Source organism: Salvia hispanica, chromosome 5 (genome assembly GCF_029641045.1).
Source record: "Salvia hispanica isolate PSC_SH4W2 chromosome 5, Shi_PSC_v1, whole genome shotgun sequence".
Classification (NCBI taxonomy): domain Eukaryota; kingdom Viridiplantae; phylum Streptophyta; class Magnoliopsida; order Lamiales; family Lamiaceae; genus Salvia; species Salvia hispanica.
Genome location: NC_142696.1, coordinates 28,645,659 through 28,668,034, shown reverse-complemented (window position 1 = coordinate 28,668,034; position 22,376 = coordinate 28,645,659). Strand labels below are relative to the sequence as shown.

The 22,376-nt window shown below is 37.3% G+C and overlaps 6 protein-coding genes across 6 annotated transcripts; 2 read left to right on the top strand and 4 right to left on the bottom strand.

Annotated features, from left to right (window-relative positions):
• Window positions 1–681: 681 nt before the first annotated feature.
• On the top strand, window positions 682–3,137 carry LOC125187826 (large ribosomal subunit protein eL18y-like). The gene is made up of 5 exons (XM_048084471.2): window positions 682–823; window positions 900–989; window positions 1,063–1,191; window positions 1,907–2,089; window positions 2,792–3,137. The coding sequence occupies exons 1-5, from the start codon at window positions 821–823 to the stop codon at window positions 2,948–2,950; spliced, it is 564 nt and encodes a 187-aa protein (XP_047940428.1). The 5' UTR covers window positions 682–820; the 3' UTR covers window positions 2,951–3,137.
• A 282-nt stretch (window positions 3,138–3,419) lies between these two features.
• Window positions 3,420–6,215, bottom strand: LOC125187825 (tetraspanin-2-like). The gene is made up of 2 exons (XM_048084470.2): window positions 5,655–6,215; window positions 3,420–3,874 (listed from the first exon to the last, which is right to left on the bottom strand). The coding sequence occupies exons 1-2, from the start codon at window positions 6,141–6,143 to the stop codon at window positions 3,563–3,565; spliced, it is 801 nt and encodes a 266-aa protein (XP_047940427.1). The 5' UTR covers window positions 6,144–6,215; the 3' UTR covers window positions 3,420–3,562.
• Window positions 6,216–8,447: 2,232 nt separating this feature from the next.
• On the bottom strand, window positions 8,448–9,654 carry ACO1 (ACC oxidase 1). The gene is made up of 2 exons (XM_048088013.2): window positions 9,505–9,654; window positions 8,448–9,415 (listed from the first exon to the last, which is right to left on the bottom strand). The coding sequence occupies exons 1-2, from the start codon at window positions 9,607–9,609 to the stop codon at window positions 8,615–8,617; spliced, it is 906 nt and encodes a 301-aa protein (XP_047943970.1). The 5' UTR covers window positions 9,610–9,654; the 3' UTR covers window positions 8,448–8,614.
• Window positions 9,655–13,987: 4,333 nt separating this feature from the next.
• Window positions 13,988–15,634, top strand: LOC125187547 (spindle assembly abnormal protein (DUF620)). Its single transcript, XM_048084158.2, has 3 exons — window positions 13,988–14,355; window positions 14,611–14,949; window positions 15,152–15,634. The coding sequence occupies exons 1-3, from the start codon at window positions 14,035–14,037 to the stop codon at window positions 15,632–15,634; spliced, it is 1,143 nt and encodes a 380-aa protein (XP_047940115.1). The 5' UTR covers window positions 13,988–14,034.
• Window positions 15,635–15,669: 35 nt separating this feature from the next.
• On the bottom strand, window positions 15,670–18,212 carry LOC125187548 (protein EFFECTOR OF TRANSCRIPTION 2-like). Its single transcript, XM_048084159.2, has 3 exons — window positions 18,083–18,212; window positions 17,262–17,621; window positions 15,670–16,767 (listed from the first exon to the last, which is right to left on the bottom strand). Exons 1-3 carry the CDS (start codon window positions 18,182–18,184, stop codon window positions 16,123–16,125), a joined length of 1,107 nt encoding a protein of 368 aa, XP_047940116.1. The 5' UTR covers window positions 18,185–18,212; the 3' UTR covers window positions 15,670–16,122.
• Window positions 18,213–19,325: 1,113 nt separating this feature from the next.
• On the bottom strand, window positions 19,326–20,457 carry LOC125186004 (uncharacterized). Its single transcript, XM_048082303.2, has one exon. The coding sequence runs from the start codon at window positions 20,417–20,419 to the stop codon at window positions 19,508–19,510; it is 912 nt and encodes a 303-aa protein (XP_047938260.2). The 5' UTR covers window positions 20,420–20,457; the 3' UTR covers window positions 19,326–19,507.
• Window positions 20,458–22,376: the final 1,919 nt, after the last annotated feature.

Here is a 22,376-nt window from a genome sequence, read left to right as displayed (position 1 = left end):
GAAACAAAACATGATTCTTTTAAACTCATAATGAGACGCACTGTAAATTTAAAATTGCATATAATTTATATCAAATATGTATTTTGGTTGGTAAAATACTATTCCCTCCATCCCATAAGAGTATGCATTTTTGGTCGTGCATGAGTTTTAACTTTTAATGCACAAATGATAAAGTAAGAGGGAAGTAGAAAGAAAAAGTAATTAAAGTATTGTTAGTAGATAATAGAAAGAGTTTTCAAAATTGGAAAGTGCATACGCTTATGGGTAAGAAAAAAAGGAAAGAGTGCATACTCTTGTAAGACTGAGGGAGTACTATTTTGTAACTCACACCACTTAATTATTACTCTCTCCCTCCCATTTAAGATGACACTTTCTTTTTAGTTTCTCATCGAGATGACATTTTTATATTTGGTAAATTTTTCTCTGTCAAATAAATATATCCAATCACTTTTTTTATACGTTCAATTAAATATTCAACTCTCTTTTTCACTCTTCCTTTTAATACTTAAACAATTCAACTCACTATTTCTCTCTGTAATCAATCGTAATAATTAATCTCCTAAAATCTCGTGTGAACCAAAAATTATGAATATTCGGCGGGATGGATTACGCCGCTACTTGAAATTTGAGAAGAAAAAAGAAAGAAGTTTCATAGTTTGGGCTACCTCCCCATATCTGTGAACTTAAATGGGCCGCTTATTCAGTTCTGAATAGTAGTTCGATTAACCCTAACTCATTGTAAACCCTAAACCCTATTCCCAAATAAATACAACCAATCCATAGTTTAATCCAATTTCCAGCAGGTGCGGCGGAAGTAGCCATGGTACGCCGCCGATCTTCGTTCACCCGTGATTCCGCTAAATCAGTATTCTCATTATGTTTGATTGTCTTGTGTGTAGGGTATTGATTTGGAAGCCGGAGGCAAGTGCAAGAAGACCAAGCGCACCGCGCCTAAATCCAATGACATTTACCTTAAACTGCTCGTCAAGGTTTATCTCTCTTCCCTCTCTCCTCATAATCACCGAATTATCGATCTCACTTGTGAATTTTGAATGTGATTAGCTGTACCGGTTTCTCGTGAGGAGGACTGCGAGCCGGTTTAATGCCGTGATATTGAAGCGTTTGATCATGAGCAGGGTCAACAAAGCCCCGCTTTCGCTCTCCCGGCTCACGCAGCTTATGAAGACCAAGGTACTAGCTTTTTTTATTATGTTGATAAGCCTTCTAGTTTGTTTACTTATTCATGTTAGCTTAATATTTTCTGTAATCAGGAAAATGAATTGGTTGGAAATTTGCATTTTTATCTATGTTAGCTTATATGATGTTCGGTTTCTTAGATAAACTAGTACTAAAATATAATTTAGGATTAAGTTCAGAGATTAGTTTAGTTGAAGGAGATCACATGATTATGTAGCTAGTTGAGTTGTGAGATTCAATCTCATTAACCAAACACACTCTCTATTTAATCTGGAGATACAATCTTACAAATCGAAGCCCTTTAATAGACAGTTTAGTCTTACGTATTGAATTAATTGTGTTGTTATTGTTCAAAAGACCTATTGCCTTATAGGTTGTAAGATGGAAACTGAATCATTGTTCAATAAGGGGAGATTAATGTTGATGACATTGCTTAATATTTGAACTTCAGTTGATTTATGTGTTGGCACTAGGTGTTATTAATTTATTCATTTGCGGGATGATGTATTGGTATTTGGTACTGCTTATATATGTTCGGTAATTTTAGACATAGGGGATCATATTAACAATTTCATTCATATGCTGTATGGTATCCTATGTTGGTTGTTTAATTGTAGGGGGCTGGCCATAATAACAATTTCAATCATGGATCTTATCCTTTGTACTTTGTGTGTAAATGTGGTGTTTTTGAAATTTTTGTTATTGGTAGGAGGACAAGATTGCTGTAATTGTTGGGCCTGTCACAGATGATATCCGGGTGCATGACATCCCTACCATGAAGGTAACTGCCCTGAGGTTCACCGAAAGAGCAAGGGCTAGGATTGAGAAGGCTGGTGGAGAATGCTTGACTTTTGACCAGCTCGCTCTAAGAGCTCCTCTTGGGCAAAACACGGTAATTTATTCTTTTCTTTTGAATAGCTGTTGAATATGTTGAAGGAAGTTAACTCAATGACTTGGGAAATGGATAGGATTATGTTAATAGGGAGATGATTAAAAGATAACTAATCTTAAATGCATAACTAGAGAACACGAATTTAGTTCACTATAGGAGCGATTTTAGCTCACTCGATTTAGTTCACTATTATTTATAGTGAAGTGTTTACTTGTAAAGGATGTAATCCACTATAATGGCATTTTGGTTCACTACGTGTTTTCGAATTCGTGTTGTGAACTAAAATGCCCTAATTGTGAACTAAATTCGTGTTCTCTAGTTGGGCATTTAAGTAGTGGTTGCCCTATAGATGTTACTGTCTTGTTACTTCTTTTTTAAGGGATCGGGGAGTTTGAATTCAGTTTTATTTATCTATTGTAACAAAAAATTTCTAAATGTCGTGTTGAAAGGTATTGTGATTTCCTCTTGGCTTTTGATTTCACAATTTTTTGAGTTGAACTCCTAGTATGAAAGGACTACTTCAGTTCTAATAATGAAACAGTAACCTAATATGTTACATATATCTTGAGTTTCCTTGACGGGAAAAGGCAGGTCTCGTGCTCTTTTTAGATTTATTCGTATTTCAAATGTTGATATAGTGTCTTTTTTCCTAGTGTGGCTCTGTGTAAATAAAATCGACTATACCATGCTTGTGCATTACAGGTTCTACTGAGAGGTTCTCCTAAAGCTCGTGAAGCTGTGAAGCACTTCGGTCCAGCTCCTGGTGTGCCACACAGCCACACTAAGCCTTATGTGAGAGCCAAGGGAAGGAAGTTTGAGAGGGCAAGAGGAAAAAGGAACAGCAGGGGATTCAGGGTTTGAGTAAATTATTTTATCAGTCATAAAAAGTTGATTTGCAAAAAAATTTCTTTGGTTGAAAGTGAGAAAGTGAGATTTTGGCCTCGCCCTTTTAGTTTCTTTGGTTCAATGTTTGATGGATACAATTAACAATTACCTTTGATTATACTCTATATTTACTAGTGACATGACATCTGATTTTGCTTGCTTAGTTTTATTTTTTTAATTAAAGTTTGTCAGTCTTTTTTGTTCATTTCAGTCTATCAGTTAAAGCACATAACAAGTATAAATGACACCAACACATTCTGAAACATTTGTCAAAACGGATAGGCACAGTTTGAATGATATGTGGTCACAGAGTGATTTTAATCACACCACCATAATCAAATAGACATGGTCTACTTAGTGGACAATCGGATGGAGTCGTTTAATGTGTTATTCCAACAACATACATAAAGTTTATGACATGGTTAGATTGATCAGGAGAGCATCATGACCAAGTTAGTAGGAATAGAATTCAAAACACCAAGTTGCGCCCATCAAAATTCAAATTCAAATTCAACTCCAAAGATAACCTAGAATGAAAGAAAAGAATATATACCAGTAAATTGATAATTAAAAACATAATAAAAGAAATCAAGCCCATCCCTGCTTGTATCTGGCGAAGAGTTCTTCCGTTTGAGCGTTCTTGTAAGCGCTGCAAGCGATGAGATACACCCAGATCAGAACCACCACCGTGACAATGAGTATGACGTTCACCTTCCTCCACTCGTGCCTTAGGTTCCCCAGCAGCCCGGCCTTGCACGAATCGCAGTTATAGCACAACTGGCTTGGGTCGTTGCTCCACTTACCACAGTCCGCATCTGCTGCCACGTTGCCTGCCCCATTCCACGTCGTAGCTCCTCCGTACTCAAACCCGCATATCATCGGCGGCTTGCAGCATCCGGCCTTGGAATTTAGAACATGAATGTTTGTTGGTTTCATGGAAACGAGAATAGAGCACAACATCTACATTCTCTATAGCAGATTTGTATCATCACAACTACTTTTTGGTATAATTAGAGATATGATTAGTGATCCCCATATATCAAATACTTCCTCCGTCCCATCCCAACTAAGTTGAGTCGTATTTATTTTTGGGATGTTCCAACTAAGTTGAGTCATTTCATTTTTTGACAAAACATTTTTTGACAAAAGAACATCCAATCACTTTTGCTTCTTTATCCATTTCTCCTATTTTTCAATAGGATTTAGTGCGCGCCCAAAAGTTTTAACTCAACTTAATTGGGATGGAGGGGTACGATGAGTAGGAATCACACCATAAGGATGGGAAAATGTTCAAGGGACCTACACCAACTACCATTAGGTAAAAGATTGATGGGGTGATTTTAAGTTATAATGAAGTCTCTTGACAAATTTCAATCAACACATGACATTGTATCAAGATAAGGGTCCACAAAATTATTTAATTTGAGGGTCTATAAAATATCATGCTTGCACCTCTCAACTAATTACAGAGTGTCTCCGCAATAATGAAATGCGATCCAGAAGATCAAACCATAACAAAGACAATAATGCACCCATAAATCAACTTGTTGATGGTTGAATAATACTAATTCCATAAAAAAAAAAAGACAAAGTTGTAAATGTCACATATTTTAATGCACAATTGGTAAAGTGAGAAAGAAGAAAAAAGTGGTGGAAGTAGCGTTAGTAGATTATGGGATCCATATTTAGAATTATGTGTAGGGTTAGGACTCCTACCATCGCTGAAAATTTGTCACTTATTTCCATTTTTGTTCATTCATAAAAATTTGTCACTTAATTCTATTTTCATTCGTCCCTAAAAATTTATCACAATTCACTTTTACCATTTTTTTGTGGTGAACCTCATATTCCACAAAGTCATCTCTACTCACATTATATTATAAAACTAATATATAAAAGTAAGACTCACGTCTCACTAACTTTTTCAACTTACTTTCTATTACATTTTCTAAAACTAGTACCGGATCAAATAGTCACAAATTATTAGGGACAGAGCGAGTACTATTTTTATTTTTGGCAGTGGGTCTCACACTCTATTAACTCATTCTCATTCACATTTTATTTATAAAACTAATATATAAAAGTAGGACTCGCGTATCACCAACATTTTCAAACCACATTTTCAACTCAATTTCTATAACATTTCTTAAATCATGTGTGAAGTTAAATAGTGATAAATTATTAAGGACGGAAAAGTACTTGTTTAAACTTCAACATTTAGGACTCATTTGATAACAAAGATGGGATATAAGGAGATTTACAAAGTGAGATAAGAAATGCGGGCTTTGTGACAAGATAGGCTCAAATAAGGATTTTTTTGTTGTTGTTTGGTAGACAAGAAATGAGGCAGAAATGCTATCCGACCAATTTTGTGAGATACATATCCTTGTATTTTAAGGAAAATCCTGCGGGCTTGGATGGGCCATAGAGAGATAACACAGGCTTACATGATAAATTAACTATGATACCTAACACTTGGAAATAGTCATATAAGTATCTATATCTAGACATTACCAATTTATCAAACAAGCCCTTAGAATTCGTCTAATTTTAATTTTGATAGATATGGTAAAATGAAATAATTAGTGAGGTAGAGATGGGAATAAAATAAGAAATTAAACAGTGGAAAAGCAAAAGGCAGTAAAATATTCTGTGAAAAAGAGAAAGGGGTTTGATTGACCTGAATAGGAGAGAGATGAGCAGCGAAGAAATCAGCGGCGGAGATGTAATTTTGGGAGCAGATTTGCGAGTCAGCCAAACAGGCCCTAATCTTGGGCCAATTATCATCGCTGGTGACGTGGTCGCGGAGCCAGGCCGAGAAGCCTCCAAGGCGGTACTCGCGGAAGGCCACGCCCGGGACGGAGTAGGCCCCGCCCGGGCGAGTGACTACAAAGGCGAGGACGAGGAGGACGAGGAGGAGGAGGATGAGGATGAACATACAGACGAGGTAGAGGCCGAGGAGGCCTTCCTTCTTCCAATAGGCGCCGACGAAGCCAGTGAGGGCGACGAGGAGGAATGCTATTCCGATGAAGACGAGAGGCCAGCGGAGCCACCTGATGCACTCGTTGTCGGGCTTCGAGGCCAGCCAGATGCCCGCGGCGATGATGGGGATGGAGCACATCAGGGCGATGAAATTCAGCAACGCGGTGATGTTGTTGCTCATACCCATTTTTCACTTTTTGAGAGACAGAGTTAGATGGAGATTGGAGAGAGTGAGAAATGGTAGAAATTTGTTGGAAGTTGGTCAAAGGTTAGTTGAAAAGAATTGATGATGTGGTTAGTGAATGTCATACGTGTCAGTCTCAAAGGATCCAATTCAATAAGTGTCGTAAATAATCATGGAAAATAAACATATCCAGTCCAGTGTGCTTATATAGTTTGGGAGAAAATAGGATTAAATCTTTAAAATAAAACTTATACTATTACTAAGAATAATAAAATTCATAGTTATAATTTATAAACAAAATGTAACAACTACTCCAAGTGAATTCGTAATAAGTAGGCGATGGTCACGATATTACACCTCATCAAGTTTGGAAATTATATCTTTTCGTATGCGAATAAGAGTCTCATTTTTTTTTTATTCCGTTTGCGAATAGAATCCACAGTTTATTTTACTATCGTAAATAGTAAAGAAGTCTTATATTCCACTAACTCATTCCACTCACATATCATTTAAAACTATTATAAGAAGTGAGATCCATTTTTCACTAATTTTATTACACTCACTTTTCTTAATATTTCTTAAAACTTTGTTAGAAAAAAAATGAGACTTTTGTTCATAAACAAAGGGAGAAATAAAGTGTGATGGATGGACGATTTTACAAATATTACGAATTGTTTAATTTTGTTCAAGTGTCGATAAGAAACGTCTCCACTACCTTAGAACAGAGGGAGTTATTAAGGACGTAGGGAGTGTTATATTCCACTAACTCATTTCACTCACATATCATTTAAAACTATTATAAGAAGTGAGATTCATCTTTCACTAACTTACACTCACTTTTCTTAATATTTTTTAAAACTTGTATTAGAAAAAAATGAGACTCATATTCATAGACAAAGAGAGATAAAGTGTGATAGATGATTAACTGATACTCCATCTGTCCCAAGATAAGCGACTCACATTCCTTCTTGGGACGTCCTAAGATAAGTGAGTCATTTCCTTTTTTAGTATTTTTTCTCTTACTTTTTTCTTCTACTTTATTAACTCTCTTATTTTATTCTCTTTCCACTTTACTAACAAAACATCATTTCCTTAAATCCCGTGCCGAAAAATTTATGCTCACTTATCGTGGGACGGAGGGTATTACGAATTGTTTAAATTTGCTCCTGTGGATGTACAAAATTTTTTTCCATGTAAAATAATATCAAACTCAAATTAACTTATTCGTAAATTTGTTTAATTTTTCAATATAATACTGAAATACATAAAAGTAATATGTAAAGATATATTTTACATTTTGTTAACTTTTTCAATTTATTTTTATCTATATTTCTTGAAATCTGTTGCTGATCAATGTGACACACATACTCCCCTCGATCCATAGTAGTTGAGTCATTTTATCATTTTAATACGTTCTATTGTAGTGAAGTTATTTTACAATTTTTAGTAAAAATTAACAGATTTCTTTTTACTTACTTTATTCATCTCTTTACTTTTTTCATTTTCTACTTTATTTTTCCTTTATTTAACTCACTTAATACAATTTTTTCTTAAATCACGTGTCAAAAATAAACATCTCTGCGTGGAACAACAGTAGGAGTAACGAAGGACGCAGGGAGTATTATCTTTTCCCATAGGAAGTAGTGTAATTAATTAGTTGTGTAATTGTTTTAACTTTCAAAAGCACATACCATTTGCCGATACATTGTATACTCTAATCCCCTTCTCTGTTCTAATCTTTAATGCATGTGCACAAAAATACGGCACTTGAGAGGAAATACATAACAATGATAACATGAATACAATATATTGAAAAGGGATACGATTTGTCGATTGTCAAAATTTGTTTCCGTTTGCTAACCCAGTGTTCTATCTTAGAATGGATAAAGCAAGAAATAACTTCAAAGTTTATTTTTTCTATTGAATTATCATATTTTCAAGGGTAACTAAGCTGTTGATATGCTAGAATATGAGGTGGAGAAAACATCGTGATTGTATTCATTGGATAAACGATGTCAAATTATGAACTTACTAGTTTAATTTGGTGAAAAAAGTGAATCATGCATGCACAGAGCAAGTCTTATTTAATTGCTTGAAGCAGGAATTCTCTAATTAGAGCTATGAGTAAATATCAAAATAAGAAGGATTAGAGAGCCATTATGTCTCCAAAACTTAAGCCGTAAAACACTCTTAATGATGTCACAATCATAATTCAATCCAGGACTAAACTTTTTGCTGCCTTTAATTTTGGTTGTTCCCTCTCTTTTGACTTGGTACATTGTAAATCAATATCTAGAAGGAAAAGAATTTAGGAAAAAGTAGACTGCAGAATTCTTAAATAGAAATTAAGTTTAACAGTTGAAGCATCGCAAAACCCCAGACTTTATGCATACTCAAAGATGCATTTCTTTAATGAAGGTAAAAATGAAGGAGAGCAACAAAAACATAGAAAGCCATTGGGTTCGGTTATGAGCCTAGTTGTTAGTAGCCATGGCTTTAAGGGACTGAAAGCGGATGGCTTTGTCCCCAAATTTGGTCTGAGTGTAGAGGCTCAGATAATCCTTAAACCTAATATCCTTGGGGAGCAGGAGGTCGGCGGCCGGAGAAATCACAGCGTCGCCAGCCGGGTTGTAGAACGTAGCGATGGAGAGGCGGTTCCCCTCCTTCATCGCCATCACTCTGTGCACCGCGCTCTTGTACACCCCGTTGCTCAAGATCTCCACTTGGTCCCCGATGTTGACAAATATCCTGTTGTTCTTGGAAGGCGGGATTTTGACCCATTCCCCGCCTTTCAAGAACTCCAACCCTGGGACCTGGTCGTCCTGGAGGAGGAGTATGATCCCTCCAGCGTCCGTGTGCTCCCTGAGGCCCCTCATGAGGTCGGGCCGCGGGCACTTTGGGTACATTGCCACTTTGGTCCCGACCGAGGGGCCTCTGCACCCGGAAAAGGCCTCCATCATATGGGTCCTTTTGATCCCAAGATTCTGGCACATGTGCTCTGACAGCTTCTCAGCCAGCCTCATCAGCTGGCTGATGTACTCCTCCACCGACTGCCTGAGGCAGTCGGGGAGGACAGTGGTAGTGCTGTCAGGGTGGTGCCAGACGAAGAAGCTGCTCTCCCAGTCGCGGTCGTGGATGTACTCATTGTTGGTGGTGGAGAGGGTCTTGGCGGTCTCTGAGGCCAGGAAGGCGGGCTTCATGGCCTGCTCGTAGTGGGCCTTGGTCAGCGCCTTCACCTTCTCCATCACCTCCGTGTCCACGCTGTGATTCTCGATCTGCAACACAACCAAACAAACTCCATCACTTTCAATGCAATACATAATGGTCCTGTATAAGAAGTTGGTTAATTTGTCACTTTCGTTACCATGAAGAAGCCCCATTTCTCGCAGGCCTCGTGGAGGAGAGCCATGGTTTCGCCTGTCTCGAGCTTGCTGAAGTCGATCACCGGTATCTCCATCTTGATCTCCATCTCTCAAAAATATTCACTTCTTCTTTGCTCTCTTTGATGTGTGTGTGTGTGTGGGTGATGATAATTTGCTAACTTGGTTGGATATATATAGGCGTGGCGTGGACACGTGATGTGAGAGAGGGAAAGTAGAATTAGAGTTTGCATGATTCCCCGTACACTCTCGTCACTTAAAAATATGAACTTTTTTTATTTTAGCCTGTCCATTGAAATTATTAATTTTTCATTTTGAAAAAATCTCTCCTTTCTAATGAGATAAGACTTATTCTTATTTTTTTTGTCTTACTTGCTCTACCAATTATGCATTAAAATGTGTATATGGTAAAAAGTTCATATTTTAAGGAATTGAGAGAGTATAAAAATGAAAACAGTTAGATTGCAGTTACAGTTAATAAAAATGGACAAGTCAGATCGTTAGATTACAGGATGCATGTGATCTCTCCTTTTTTTTTTTAACTCGTCAACGCCCCTGCACTCTATTGTATGGTATTGCCCTTTTCTTCTGCTCTAAGTTGCTGTCTTGTAGCTTTAGATCATTGTTTTCCAAAACTAGGTGCACTTATGGTAATGGAGTTTTCTTCAACAATTTTTCTAAAGAATTTTATATGAACAATCATAAATTTCAAAATTTCGTACGTTCTAGACTTCTAGCAATAGGTTTTCTGATGAATTTTGATACGTATCGTTTAGATTAACTAATGAGGGGCTTCGTGGAAATGGATAGTTTATATGTGAAGAAATTTATATTATTAAAATTTATTCTAGTTAAAGGATAAATTGTTAAGAAATAACATAATATTGTCAAATTCTGGTTCTATCTCACACTTTTGAAAAATCTAAAACATAAATTATGAAAAATGAAATTTTCTCAATTATCACCTTTTCTCATTTTTTGTGACTTAATTACACGCTGATGTACAGATGGTTTAAAATATGTGCTTAAAACTTCATTGAAAAAATGATATTTAATTTTTTAAAATCGAAAGAGACTAAAGTAATACATTTCTCTTACTTTAACTATCTCTTTAATTTAACTGTTAAATATTATTTTCTTAAAATAAATGCTTAAAAGAAACGCATAGCTTATCATGTGCAGGAGGATTAATTTATTTGAGAATTTTACCCCACTATAATAAGATGCAGAGTGGAAGATTATATTTCATTCGTCTCATAAGAATATTTAATTTTTATTGGACATGAATTTTATTGCACAATGAATAAAATTAGAGAAAAGTTAAAATATTATTAATAAAAAATATGACACTATCTTGTTAGAAAAAAAAATATGAAAATAATACTCCCTCCGTTCCAAGATATTAGACTCTTATTTCTGTTTGGAGTGTCTCAACATATTTGAATCATTTCTATTTATGATAAAAATTTACTTTACTACCAACTCTACCTGCACCATTAAACAACATCTCCTAAATTTCTGTGCTTAAAAAAAAAGACTTTAATATCAATAAGTCTATGCAACCAAATTTTGTACAACCAAAAATTGGTTTATTTGAGAGAAAAAGTAATTTATATATACATTTAATTAAAAAGTATAGACATACATATAGTATAGGGAACGTGCATAATATTATGGTATTTGTGTATAATTTTTAAATTTTTTTTGAACCATAAAATGTAATTAATGCATACTTTAATTCAAATTTGAAAAATAATAAAGAAGTAATTCAAATATAAAATAAAAAATTAAAAATGAGGCCAAAGACTAATAAATTATTTTTAATTTGTTAACTAACTATATTTATTATTTTAATATTTAATTAACATATCAAAATAACTAATATAATCTTATTTTGGTTGTACAAAATTTAGTTGTTTATCATTACTCCTTTAATATATCAGGATAGAAGGAGTAATAGTATTATTGTTGGACAAGAGAATAAGTTATTAAAACCGCATGGGGAAAGGGAAGGGGTTCCAAATTCCAATGGGCAGTAAGATCTGTGGGCGCAATTATTAAAATTTGACGGAACATGTTTCTATGACACAAACAGCCCTACTCCTGGTCTAATATGAGTATTTGGTATTTTGTGGATCGCTAATTTCTTCTAACCAATTATTACAGAGGTATCATTTCATGAGCTTTTTGAATACTAAATGCTCTTTCTTGCTCTATAAAAATTCAATATTCAATGAGCGGACTTGAATCCATCATCGAACAACTAAGACATTTCAAACTTTTATCATTCACTCCCACAAAAATATGCATCCATCATCGAATAAGTAAGTTATTGCAAGCTTTTATTACTCCCTGCCATAAAAGTGAAGTGGATCGTGAATTTTGGTTGAACACAAATTTTAATATATAATTGATAAAGTAAGAAAGATTGAAAGATAAAATAAATTATATTTTCTCTGTTCATCATTAAGAGTCTCATTTCTTAGCGGCACGAGTTTTAAGAAATATTAAGAAAAATGGATGGAAAAAAGTTAGTCAAATTGGGGTCCCACTTTATATATTAGTTTTAAATCAAATGTGAGTAGAATGAGTTAGTGGAAGGTGGGACCCTATTACCATTTATGGTAAAAGTGAATCGGGATTCCAATTCGCGAACGGACTAAAATGGCAAAACGGGATTCCTATTCGCGGACGGAGGGAGTATATAATTAATGGAAAATGAGTTTCACCTTATTAGAAGGAAAAAATTTCTAAAATTAAAACGTGCATACTTTTGTGGGACAGACTGAAAAGAAAATAGCGCATACTTTTATGAGACATATGGAATAGTATTATTTGACCAAGGAAATCATTATTTAATAGGGAAATCCTTTTGATTTTTCAAGCTAATATTTGAATATCAAAAGTGATATACTCCATCTGTCCCACTCTAAGTGGAATATTTCTAGTTCGGCATTTTATGTATTACTCTCCCATCTCGCTTAAGATGATACGTTTTCCTTTTTAGTTTGTCTCAAGACACAGTTCCTTTTTTGAAAATTTTCTCTCTCCAATTAATAAACCAACAACTTTTTCTGACTCCAATTAAAATATTCATATTTCTTTATCTCTCTATTTTAATACTTTCACCCACCTTTTCTCTCTCCAATTAAACACTTTAACCAATACTACCTCCGTCCCCCTAATTTTGACACGGTTTACTATTTCGGTCCGTCCCTGAAAATTTGACACACTTCATTGTTAACCAATTTTGGTAGTAGACCTCATATTACACCAACTCATTTATACTCACGTTTTATTATAAAACTAACTTTAAAAGTAGGACACACATCCCACCAATTTTTTCAACTCACTTTCCATTACATTTCTTAAGACCCGGACCGCGTCAAAGTATGTCAAAATTTGGGGACGGAGATAGTAACTCCTAAAATCCCGTGCCGGCCAAGAAATGTGTCATCTTAGCTGGGATGGAGGTAGTACTATTTTGTGAGTAAATTAGAAAAATAAAGTAAAAGATCGGAAAAATATATAGAGTCATGTGATGTTTTTATATTTAAAAATGCACACCCTCCGTCCCAAAGTAGATGTCACACTTGGAAATTGGCACGAGATTTTAGGAGGTGTTATTTTATGTGTTAGATGAAGAGAGAAAATAGTATATTTATATTAATTAAGGAAATGTGACATCTTTTGTGAGATAAACTAAAAAAGAAAGTGTAGTATCATTATTAAATATATCACCTATAATGAGACACATTTAATGAGATAAAATAGAACGGAGAGAGGGAGTAGTTAGCTCATAAAACAGTTTGTATGATCCATTGTCGTCTATTATTGTCCAAACCTAACATTGTGCCTTATATGTCTTTTTCATATGTATATATATTTTGGGAGGGCATTGAGTTTTAGTTTGCTAGTACTACTGTAGATTGATTTTCCTTCTTATTTTAACCATAGTTCCCTAATTCTACTATTAATTAAATACTTGCGTTTCATTTTTTTCAAACATGATTATTTAGTTTATCCATGATATACAGTTACAACTTACAGGTACATGCCATTAATCATTTTCAGTGAAAACATAGTATATTGTAAGATTGGCTAGTATAGGAAAAATGTCAAATATGTGTTCATTAATATGTGACCATTAACAATTACACATGTGAACTATGGATAGAATCACGCAAAAATATAGTCAAGTCAAAAATAATAATTGGATAAAATCAATAATCGAAGGCAATGTGGTTCTTGTAAATTTAGAGCGTCTTATGTTATTATCTTATGTCTAACACTATAGGGCACGTGGGCATGATAAATAATCAAAGAGGATCACTCGGATCTTGTATTCTTCCAAACACAAATTTATTTCGAAAAACATCTCACATATCACGTAAAAAAATCATCGTGCCCACACGACTCCTACAACAACGCCAGCCCACCTAAAATTCATTTGAAAGAAACAAAAGAAAAAAATAGTTGATCATTGCAAGAGATTTTGTGCAATCCTGAGAAAAATGGCGTCGGCTAAGAACAAGCAGAAATTAGTAATGCGGAAAATATGCCCGAATTTCGAGCGCGAGGACACGCTGGAGACCGTGCTGGAGGTGCCGATCCCGGAGGAGATGTTCGCCCCATTGGGCAGCAACGGGGCTCAGCGGTGGCAGGCGATGTCGGCGTGGATGAAGGCTCAGACGGCTGACAAGTGGTCGTCACCGCTGGTTGTGGGAAGGTACAATGAGATGAGCTTCATTCTTAGCATCGTGGGGTGCCCCATCCTCCCCTTCCAGATCAAGGTGGACCGTTCCGTTGAGCGCGCCGTCAAGCACGCCTCCATCGTTAGTAGTAGTAGTAATAGTAGTAGTAGTAGTAGTAGTAGTAGTACTGTGTGTGAGTTGGTCAAGCAATAGAGAGGATAATGTGCGATCTTTAAATTTATATTTAGTTACTCAAAAAACAGAATTTAAATTTAAAGGCCGCACTAACTTGAACCTGAGATATTTGGCTCAGGCATTAACCTTTGTAGTCAGTAGTACTAATAGTAGTAGTAGTCCTGCCTTTTCGGTGACTGAGCGTGTGTGCATGCAATACAGGAGGCGTCGACGGCCAAGTACATCGTGCAGCAGTACATAGCGGCGATGGGTGGGCAGGCGGCGCTGAATGCCCTAAGCAGCATGTGTGTGGTCGGACAAGTGAAGATCAGCGCCTCCGAGTTCTACCAGGGGGACGAGTCCGTCAAGTCCAAGAGCAACGAGCAGGCTGGCGGCTTCGTCCTCTGGCAGAAGAATCCCGACAAGTGGTGCCTAGAGATGATCATTTCCGGTTCCAAAATCATCTCCGGTAGCAACGGCAACCTCTCCTGGAGACAGTCATCCAACCAACTCAGGCCCATCTCCAAGGGCCCACCCCGATTACTACGCCGATTCTTACAGGTATCTTATCTGATAATCCCTTTCTTGGGCGGCATAGGATTTTATGCTAATTAATTTTAAAATAAGAGAGATGAAATAAAGTAGAGACAAAGATGTTTCTATTTTTAGGAATGAGTCATCTTAGTTGGGACAAACTAAAAAGGAAAGTGTGTACTTTAATCAATTGCTTGTTTCGCCACACTCTGAATCCTACTACTAGCAGGGACTGGATCCACGAGCCGCGGCCAATTTGTTCATAGACGCTGTCTGCATTGGCGAGAAGATCATAAACGACGAGGATTGCTTCATTCTCAAGATCGACACCAACCAGTCCACGCTGGAGGCGCAGAGCAGCCCGAAGCACGAGATCATCCATCACACCATATGGGGCTACTTCAGCCAGAGATCGGGACTCCTCGTTAAGCTCGAGGATTCAAGGCTGCTCTCTGTTAAGACCTGCAAGGAAGATGGAGACGTTTTCTGGGAGACCAGCACCGAGTCTGTCATCGAAGATTACAAGCTCGTCGAGGGCGTCAACATCGCCCACAGTGGCAAGACCTTCTTCACCGTTTTTCGATACGGTGAACAGTCTGCAAACCACAAAAGGGAGTTGCAGGAGACATGGAAGCTTGAAGAGGTTGATTTCAACGTCTACGGATTGAAACCCGAATTCTTTATGCCTCCAACTGAATTTAAGCTGAAATGAATGTACAATCTGATTCTTGTTAGGATCACTAGCAATAAAATTAATTGGTATACTAATGTGTTCATACATGACTTGCTCTTTTTATCATTGTTACAAGTTTACAACAAATTTGTTCCAATTAAATACAACATTCTGGAATTTGCTCATCATACATGACAACACCTTCATCCTCCATCCTCATCAGCGTGCAATTTCGCACAAAATGAAGCCGATCTAAGTGTGATTTCTGCAGCTTTGATCAAATACTAACTATGCAAATACAGCTTGTATGATCATCTTCAGTAAATACACAGGCAATCGCACGTAACCTTCCTTCAACTTCACGTCTTTCGTTCTCATTATGAACCTTTCCATCCCTGCATCGATTTCATATCCAGCTGTAGTCAATCTTGCCAACAATCGGCTGTCTACCAGAGCTTAGAAGTTGAAGAATTACGTTGGTTAGCTCAGTCAACTGATAACTAAGCAACGTTTCCATAATTCTTCGTCTACGAGCTTAGTTTGGATCTGCGGATCCGCCTTCCTTTATGCTCCAAACACCTTTTATTGCCTTGAACAGGGCATCTTTTACAAGGAGAGTCATCTTCCAAAATAAATCCACAAGTGAGGTTAAACTTTTTGCTAGTGGCTTTCTCATCGTTAAACTCTTGATCTGTGTGTACACCAGATTTCAGGCTGGCTGCATTAGGAGGGACTCTTACTTTTGTATCCAACTTTAAACTATAGCCGTTGATTCTCAGCCCTTTGTGCACAGCACATCGTTTTCTTCCTGCAACTGGTGATGAAGTGCAAACAGATCCGTGACCAGTGGCAACTCCACAAATATTGTCGCCACAATCAGATTGTACTGGTCTTGCCTGCAACCTCCTAACCCCAAGTATTCTCGAGAATATTGTACTATTACCCGTTCCACTTAAATTAGAGCTGTTTCCGATTTTAATGCCCACTTCCCTCTGATTGGAGAAGAGAAACTTTTTAGCAAGAAGAGAAAACCTGGATGCTTTTTCAAGGCGTTCAAGTTTTTTGTAGATATCATCTTGGCGGCGTGAAACATTGCTGCCCTTGTTCCATGCATAATCAAATCTGTCAAGCAGCTGTTTCTCAGTTATCTCGGCGTCCTTCTTACTTTTCATCTGAAAACAAAATTCGAGAAATGAGACCAAGTCCTATACTAAGACAAATTAGCAACATCAAACATTGATATGTTATCCAAGGATTCAATTTGAGTTTAGACTTTCGATTCACACACAACAGACTACCTTAATTGTCCATGCTTTACTGGAGAAGCACCAAGTATCATTACAATTTACAAGTATACATAGTTTCGACAATTTCATGCACAACTATAATTTTGAGCCAAATAGTCGAGTTTCAGGTACCATAGATTCAAATAATTAGTTAAATATCTCCTTTTTTTTTCTTTACAGTAACGAGATAGAGCCATATTGGCGATATTTTGGGGAATGGGTCACAATTTTCTTTATCCGCGTCCCAAATAAGCAAACCTATGAGAGATTAAGATGAAGAGCAGATCCAAACATAATCATAATACAGTCGGTGCAATGCAAGTTTCTCAATTTTCTGCAAATGGACAATTATGTTGAGGAAACGCAGATATAGTACTTACAGGAGCACATCTATAAACGATTGGCAGCCCTCTTGAGAATATATCTGTAAACAATCCGAGTCCCTTATGAGCAGAAACACTTTGGCAATCAACAGTCTTGCTAGTTGAACATCCATTTTCCAAATGGGCACCATCACGGCCATACTGCTGCAGTCTGTTCCTAAGTTTATCAGCCTGTCCGAGATAAACGGGAATGACAGAAGCTGAGTCCAGTTTTCTGGTTTCTTTTCCAGATTGTGCAACCCCGAGCTCATAAACTCCCGGACATGAAGTCCAGTTCGGGAGGTTTTGCGTCCTGTACCTTTCTACTCCTTCTTTTCCCATCGAATGGTCTTCCCAATCGAAAGCTCCAATTAGAATCTGATCATAACAATGATATACATCAGCATCTAGCTAATGCATCTCGTTCAACATTTGCTTTCAAAACTATAGACTTTGTTTGCAAACAATTGTCAGTCTCATTCCTTTGGCAATTAATATTCCATTCACATCTCGCTAATGCTAAATTGTGATTATAACTTATAAGCATCTATTTTGAAATTTTGAATAATAAATAACTTCCTTGCGTGATTAATCCAGAAATCAAAGGAGGAGATACGCCTATGAGTATTTTGAATTTTTATCTAAATAGATCTACGCCCTAAAATCAAACTCTCAAAGCCCCAATAAGAGAATTCCCCGCATTTTCTCTTTCTGTTGGAGAGTTAAAGTCAATCAGAGAAGCAAGATCAATTAATTCATCAAGAGCACAATTGAAAAGCATGGATAAAAGAGGTTATGCAGCTAGAAATAGAATAAGTGTTAAATTGAGGAATGATGACCTTCCAATGGGAGAAAGCAGAGTCATGTTTGGTACGACGGAAATCTTCTCTCTTCAGCCGTGTGGTGGTGTCGGAAGCGGAGCTGCGCGGTCGAACTCCCATTGAGCTGAGCTGAGCTGACCGTTGAGAATGGTATCACTATGGGATTCTCTGTTCATCCTAATTAAAAAACATGGAATCTGCAGATTTGGGCCTTTTGTTCTTAGTGGGCCGAGTCCAAATCATCCATATGTATGTACTAATAAAATTAAGATCCACTCCAGGGCAAGAATGATTTTAAACATACGACGATTTTATGATTATGATTCAGAATATTATTTTTTGAATTATTTCATCCTATACAATTGAAAATGAGCTAGATATAGTCCTTTTTGGACGGCGCCGTGAAAAAGTGACTTTGATAGGTCGCTTTAAGGAGGAATTAGCGGAAATTGAATCGGAGAAGCAATCGAGCTCGTCGGAGCTATCATTGCTATTGTCGTTGAAGCAATTGCAGTGGTTACAAACCCATTTCACGGCGGAGGACGTCTCGTTGTTATCCTCCATGAAATTCTGAATCATTTTATCCAAATAGGCTGAGCTCGAACGAAATCCGGAGGACGCCGGTGAATGGACGGTCAACAACTGCTTAAGCTGAGACTTACACACCGACGACTTCACGACATCGCTCGGGATCCAGACGATCGACTAAATTCTTGTCGGAAAAGGTGATTTTCCACCACGTTGGAATCGCTCATCATGTGGGTGCGGCACCTCGTCGTCCTCGAGGTGGAAGCGCTTGTAGGCGGCGTTGGCAAAAGACAACGCATTTCTTTTTTCTTACTTTACTTTCTCTTACTTTATTATCTCTTCATTTCTCTACTATTTTCCTTTTCTACTTTATTCTTACTTCGCTTAACTAATTTTGAACACAATTTCTTAATTCTTGTACCGAAAAGAAAAGGTTTATACTACAGAGGCATGGACGAATTATTCATTTCACACTCACCCAGAAGAAGCATCCGAAGTTAAATAAGTACTCCATCCGTCCCATAAAAATATGGATATTTTTCATTTTGAGATTTTCAATAAAAATAACTCTTCTACTTTTGGTAACTTTTTTCTATCTAATAAGGCGCGCTTCGTTCTCCACTAACAATACTATAATTACTTTTTATTTTTATCTCTTTCTTACTTTAACAATTTTGCATTAATTAATTTCTTTATCGTTTCAAATGTCCATATTTTTATGAGAAGGCGGGAATAAATTAAACAAGCCTTTAACTATGATAATATATCTATCTCAGATAGATTCACCTGACAAAAAATAAAAAAAGTAAAAATATAAGTCGGAGATATTACTCTAAAATGAACAACAATCTACCGCCTGAGAATTGATATCATTCATCAGTTTCATAGCATCAATCAATTATATAAGGTAACAATCTAAGGTTTGCAGCGATCAAACGTTATGACGAAGCAGGGGAGCACAGCCCTCGGATTAAAAACCAGAATCTCATCCTCCTCGTTATTTCCCAACACCGAATCGAACCCGGGATCTTCCTTATCCACCTCCCACGGGTCGCACGCAACCCGACCCGCCACAACCCGGCACACGAGCACAGCCCGCCTGACGTTCATGAACTCGAAATCCTCCTCGATCTCCGCCGGCATTGACACGTGTGCTGTATAGCCAGTCGGCAGAGTGGAGATTCCGTCCATCTTGGGCGAGAATCCGCTCCGGATGATCCCACACAGGCTGCAGTAGACCCGCCCGCATACGCCGGACTCGAGCTCGTCACACGCGAAGGTGGTGCAGTGGAACCTCAGCAGCTCGTTGCCGTCGGCCGCGCACCGCCCCGCCGCGGCCGCGCGTGACTTGACGCGCTCCCGGTGCTCCTCGAAGCGGGAGGTGATCGTCGGGCTGTTGTGGATTTTGAGGACCCGGTGGATGCCTGGGATTCGGGCTGGGTCGGGCCAGCCCGTTTTGAATATGATCCGCACGACGTTCTCGTCGCCGTCGGCCAGCTCTGAGATGAGGTGGGTGGTGGAGAGGTGACGCTCGAGGAGGGGCGGCGATTGGAATACCTCGCCGCAGGCAGAGCACGGATGCGCGTCGACAGTGAGGTGCAAGGAGCGCGTTGAGGAGGATGGAGAGCGGGTCGGGGGTGGTGGTGGTACTGGGGTGAAATTAGAGGATGCGGATGAGGGTGAGGAGAAGAGGCGTTTGAAGAAGGAGATGATATAGCTTTTTGGGGCGGAGGAGGAGTTGCGGCGGCGGGGGCGCGGGGAGGCGGAGAAGCAAGGGATGTGGAGGTGGAGGAGGAGGAGGAAGACGATGGGGAGAATGCTAACCATAGTTTTGTGAAGAGAATAATTGAGGTTTGAAACATGGAAATAATGGAGTAAAATTTATTGGAGGGGGGACGAGTGCTGGCTGAATAAAGCTAAAATATGGTGGGTCGAAGCTATCTTGGATTCTAGAGAAAAGAATTTTACATTTCATTAGCTTATTGGTTTTTGGTATTTGATGTTATTGGTAACTTATATGTTTCAAATAATTATTTTTCTTTGTATTAACTAAAATATACAATGTAGATCATACATTGATCTTTGTACGATTTTAAGATTTTTGTCGAACAAGCAAGTAACATATTCTCTCTGTCCCCAAATATTGTCCCATTTCGATTCGGCAGGAGTTTTAAGAAATGTAATGAAAAATGAGTTGAAAAAGTTAGTGGAATGTAGGTTCTATTTTTTATTATTATATATTAGTTTTATAATAAAATGTGAGTAGGAATGAGTTAGTGAAATATGAGATCCACTACCAAAAATGGTAAAAAGTGAAATGAACCAAATTTTGTGGACAGACGAAAATAGAAAAATGAAACAAACTTTCAGGGAAGGAGGAAGTAATACATACATAAACAATTAACATAAAAACATTATAGGGAATATCAAAACCTTAAATTATACTATCATGGACACCACTGAATAAAATCTCGTGTCGGAAACTATATGTTTCATATTTATTCAGACTGGAAGTATAATAATAACTAGTAATATAATTCAATTTCCAATAAGATCCATGTTGACATTTTTTACACACGGAGTTGACATCTTGTAAGATTTGATCTTGTCAGAGCCCGCATTTCCTAATGATAGAAAACATAGGTGATTGCTACTAGGTGGGGTTGGGGGGAGGGATTAAGAAGACGGGGAAGAAAGGGGAAAAAATTGAGGAGATGGGAATACATGGACATTCAAAACGAAAGATCACTTATTATATATCATACTACTATTTGGGAAGACAACTAATAGTAGGAATGGATCCAATGGAAAGTACTTATAACTCAAAAACATGGTACGAGACTCGTAAGACTCTATATATCAAAGTTTGTGTATCAAAACTTGGTGTATCAGAATATAGTGTACCAAAACTTAGTATATCAGCGGAAGCAATTTGAGAGAAATAATGTCGTCATGTGTGAAGACACAACGCATTCGACATCAAAATTACTAAGGACTTCTGTGACTTGGCCTCAACGCCCACCACGGTTCTATACCAGCTCAACCTGCACATAGGCAAAACACATGCAAGGCTGAGTACACAAGTTTACTCAGTGGACACATGCCAAAATAATTTACGGTAAAAGTTTGTCAAGCCAACTAGTGAGTGAAGTCGAGATTTTGCTTTAAAATGCTCACAACACTAAACATTTTCCATTTTCGTAAAAGTAGGTTGCAACCATTGACCTAAACCTGGTCTATTGTCAACCGAACTTTATTTCAATTCAACTCAAATCTATCATAAATCCTAGCCAATTTTATAAAATAACACTAGTCATAAATGTAATTACACTTGTAACTTATAACCGTGATTATTATTATGAAATAAAAATAATTATTGTGCTAAATAAAAATGTATTGTTATTATAAGTAAAAGCGATTATGTTCATGATCTTGATTACATACAATCTGAGTTGTTTATGTGAAGCAGTTATTTCATACTAATACATGAAATATCTCATTAACCACGTATACAAACCCCTTAAAATAGAATAAGATTAAAATGATACACGTAAACTAAGAAACAGAGGAGGAGATGAGGAATGTAAGAACTAAATAATGTTGACTACCTGATTTCTAATGTACAGAAACACAAAAGTACAGATATTATGTACAGAAACACAAAAGTATACATATTATGCACAGAAGCATAAAAGTATAAGAAGTCAATTACACATTCATGTGCTCAGACTATCAATTGCCGAAGTTGGTATGACAACTCTTGGTTTTAGACTGTTTATTGCAT

Coding starts and splice junctions, on each gene's coding strand:
- LOC125187548 (XM_048084159.2), bottom strand. CDS start 18,184: ATGGGAGTTCGACCGCGCAGCTCCGCTTCCGACACCACCACACGGCTG. Junction 17,622..18,082: donor CTGCTTTCTCCCATTGGAAG/GTCATCATTCCT, acceptor TGTTATGATCAG/ATTCTAATTGGAGCTTTCGA. Junction 16,768..17,261: donor TCGTTTATAGATGTGCTCCT/GTAAGTACTATA, acceptor TTTTGTTTTCAG/ATGAAAAGTAAGAAGGACGC.
- LOC125187826 (XM_048084471.2), top strand. Junction 990..1,062: donor ACCTTAAACTGCTCGTCAAG/GTTTATCTCTCT, acceptor GAATGTGATTAG/CTGTACCGGTTTCTCGTGAG. Junction 2,090..2,791: donor CTCCTCTTGGGCAAAACACG/GTAATTTATTCT, acceptor TGTGCATTACAG/GTTCTACTGAGAGGTTCTCC.
- ACO1 (XM_048088013.2), bottom strand. CDS start 9,609: ATGGAGATCAAGATGGAGATACCGGTGATCGACTTCAGCAAGCTCGAG. Junction 9,416..9,504: donor AGAAATGGGGCTTCTTCATG/GTAACGAAAGTG, acceptor GTTGTGTTGCAG/ATCGAGAATCACAGCGTGGA.
- LOC125186004 (XM_048082303.2), bottom strand. CDS start 20,419: ATGGTTAGCATTCTCCCCATCGTCTTCCTCCTCCTCCTCCACCTCCAC.
- LOC125187825 (XM_048084470.2), bottom strand. CDS start 6,143: ATGGGTATGAGCAACAACATCACCGCGTTGCTGAATTTCATCGCCCTG. Junction 3,875..5,654: donor CTCATCTCTCTCCTATTCAG/GTCAATCAAACC, acceptor CTAAATTCCAAG/GCCGGATGCTGCAAGCCGCC.
- LOC125187547 (XM_048084158.2), top strand. CDS start 14,035: ATGGCGTCGGCTAAGAACAAGCAGAAATTAGTAATGCGGAAAATATGC. Junction 14,356..14,610: donor CCGTCAAGCACGCCTCCATC/GTTAGTAGTAGT, acceptor CATGCAATACAG/GAGGCGTCGACGGCCAAGTA. Junction 14,950..15,151: donor TACTACGCCGATTCTTACAG/GTATCTTATCTG, acceptor TACTACTAGCAG/GGACTGGATCCACGAGCCGC.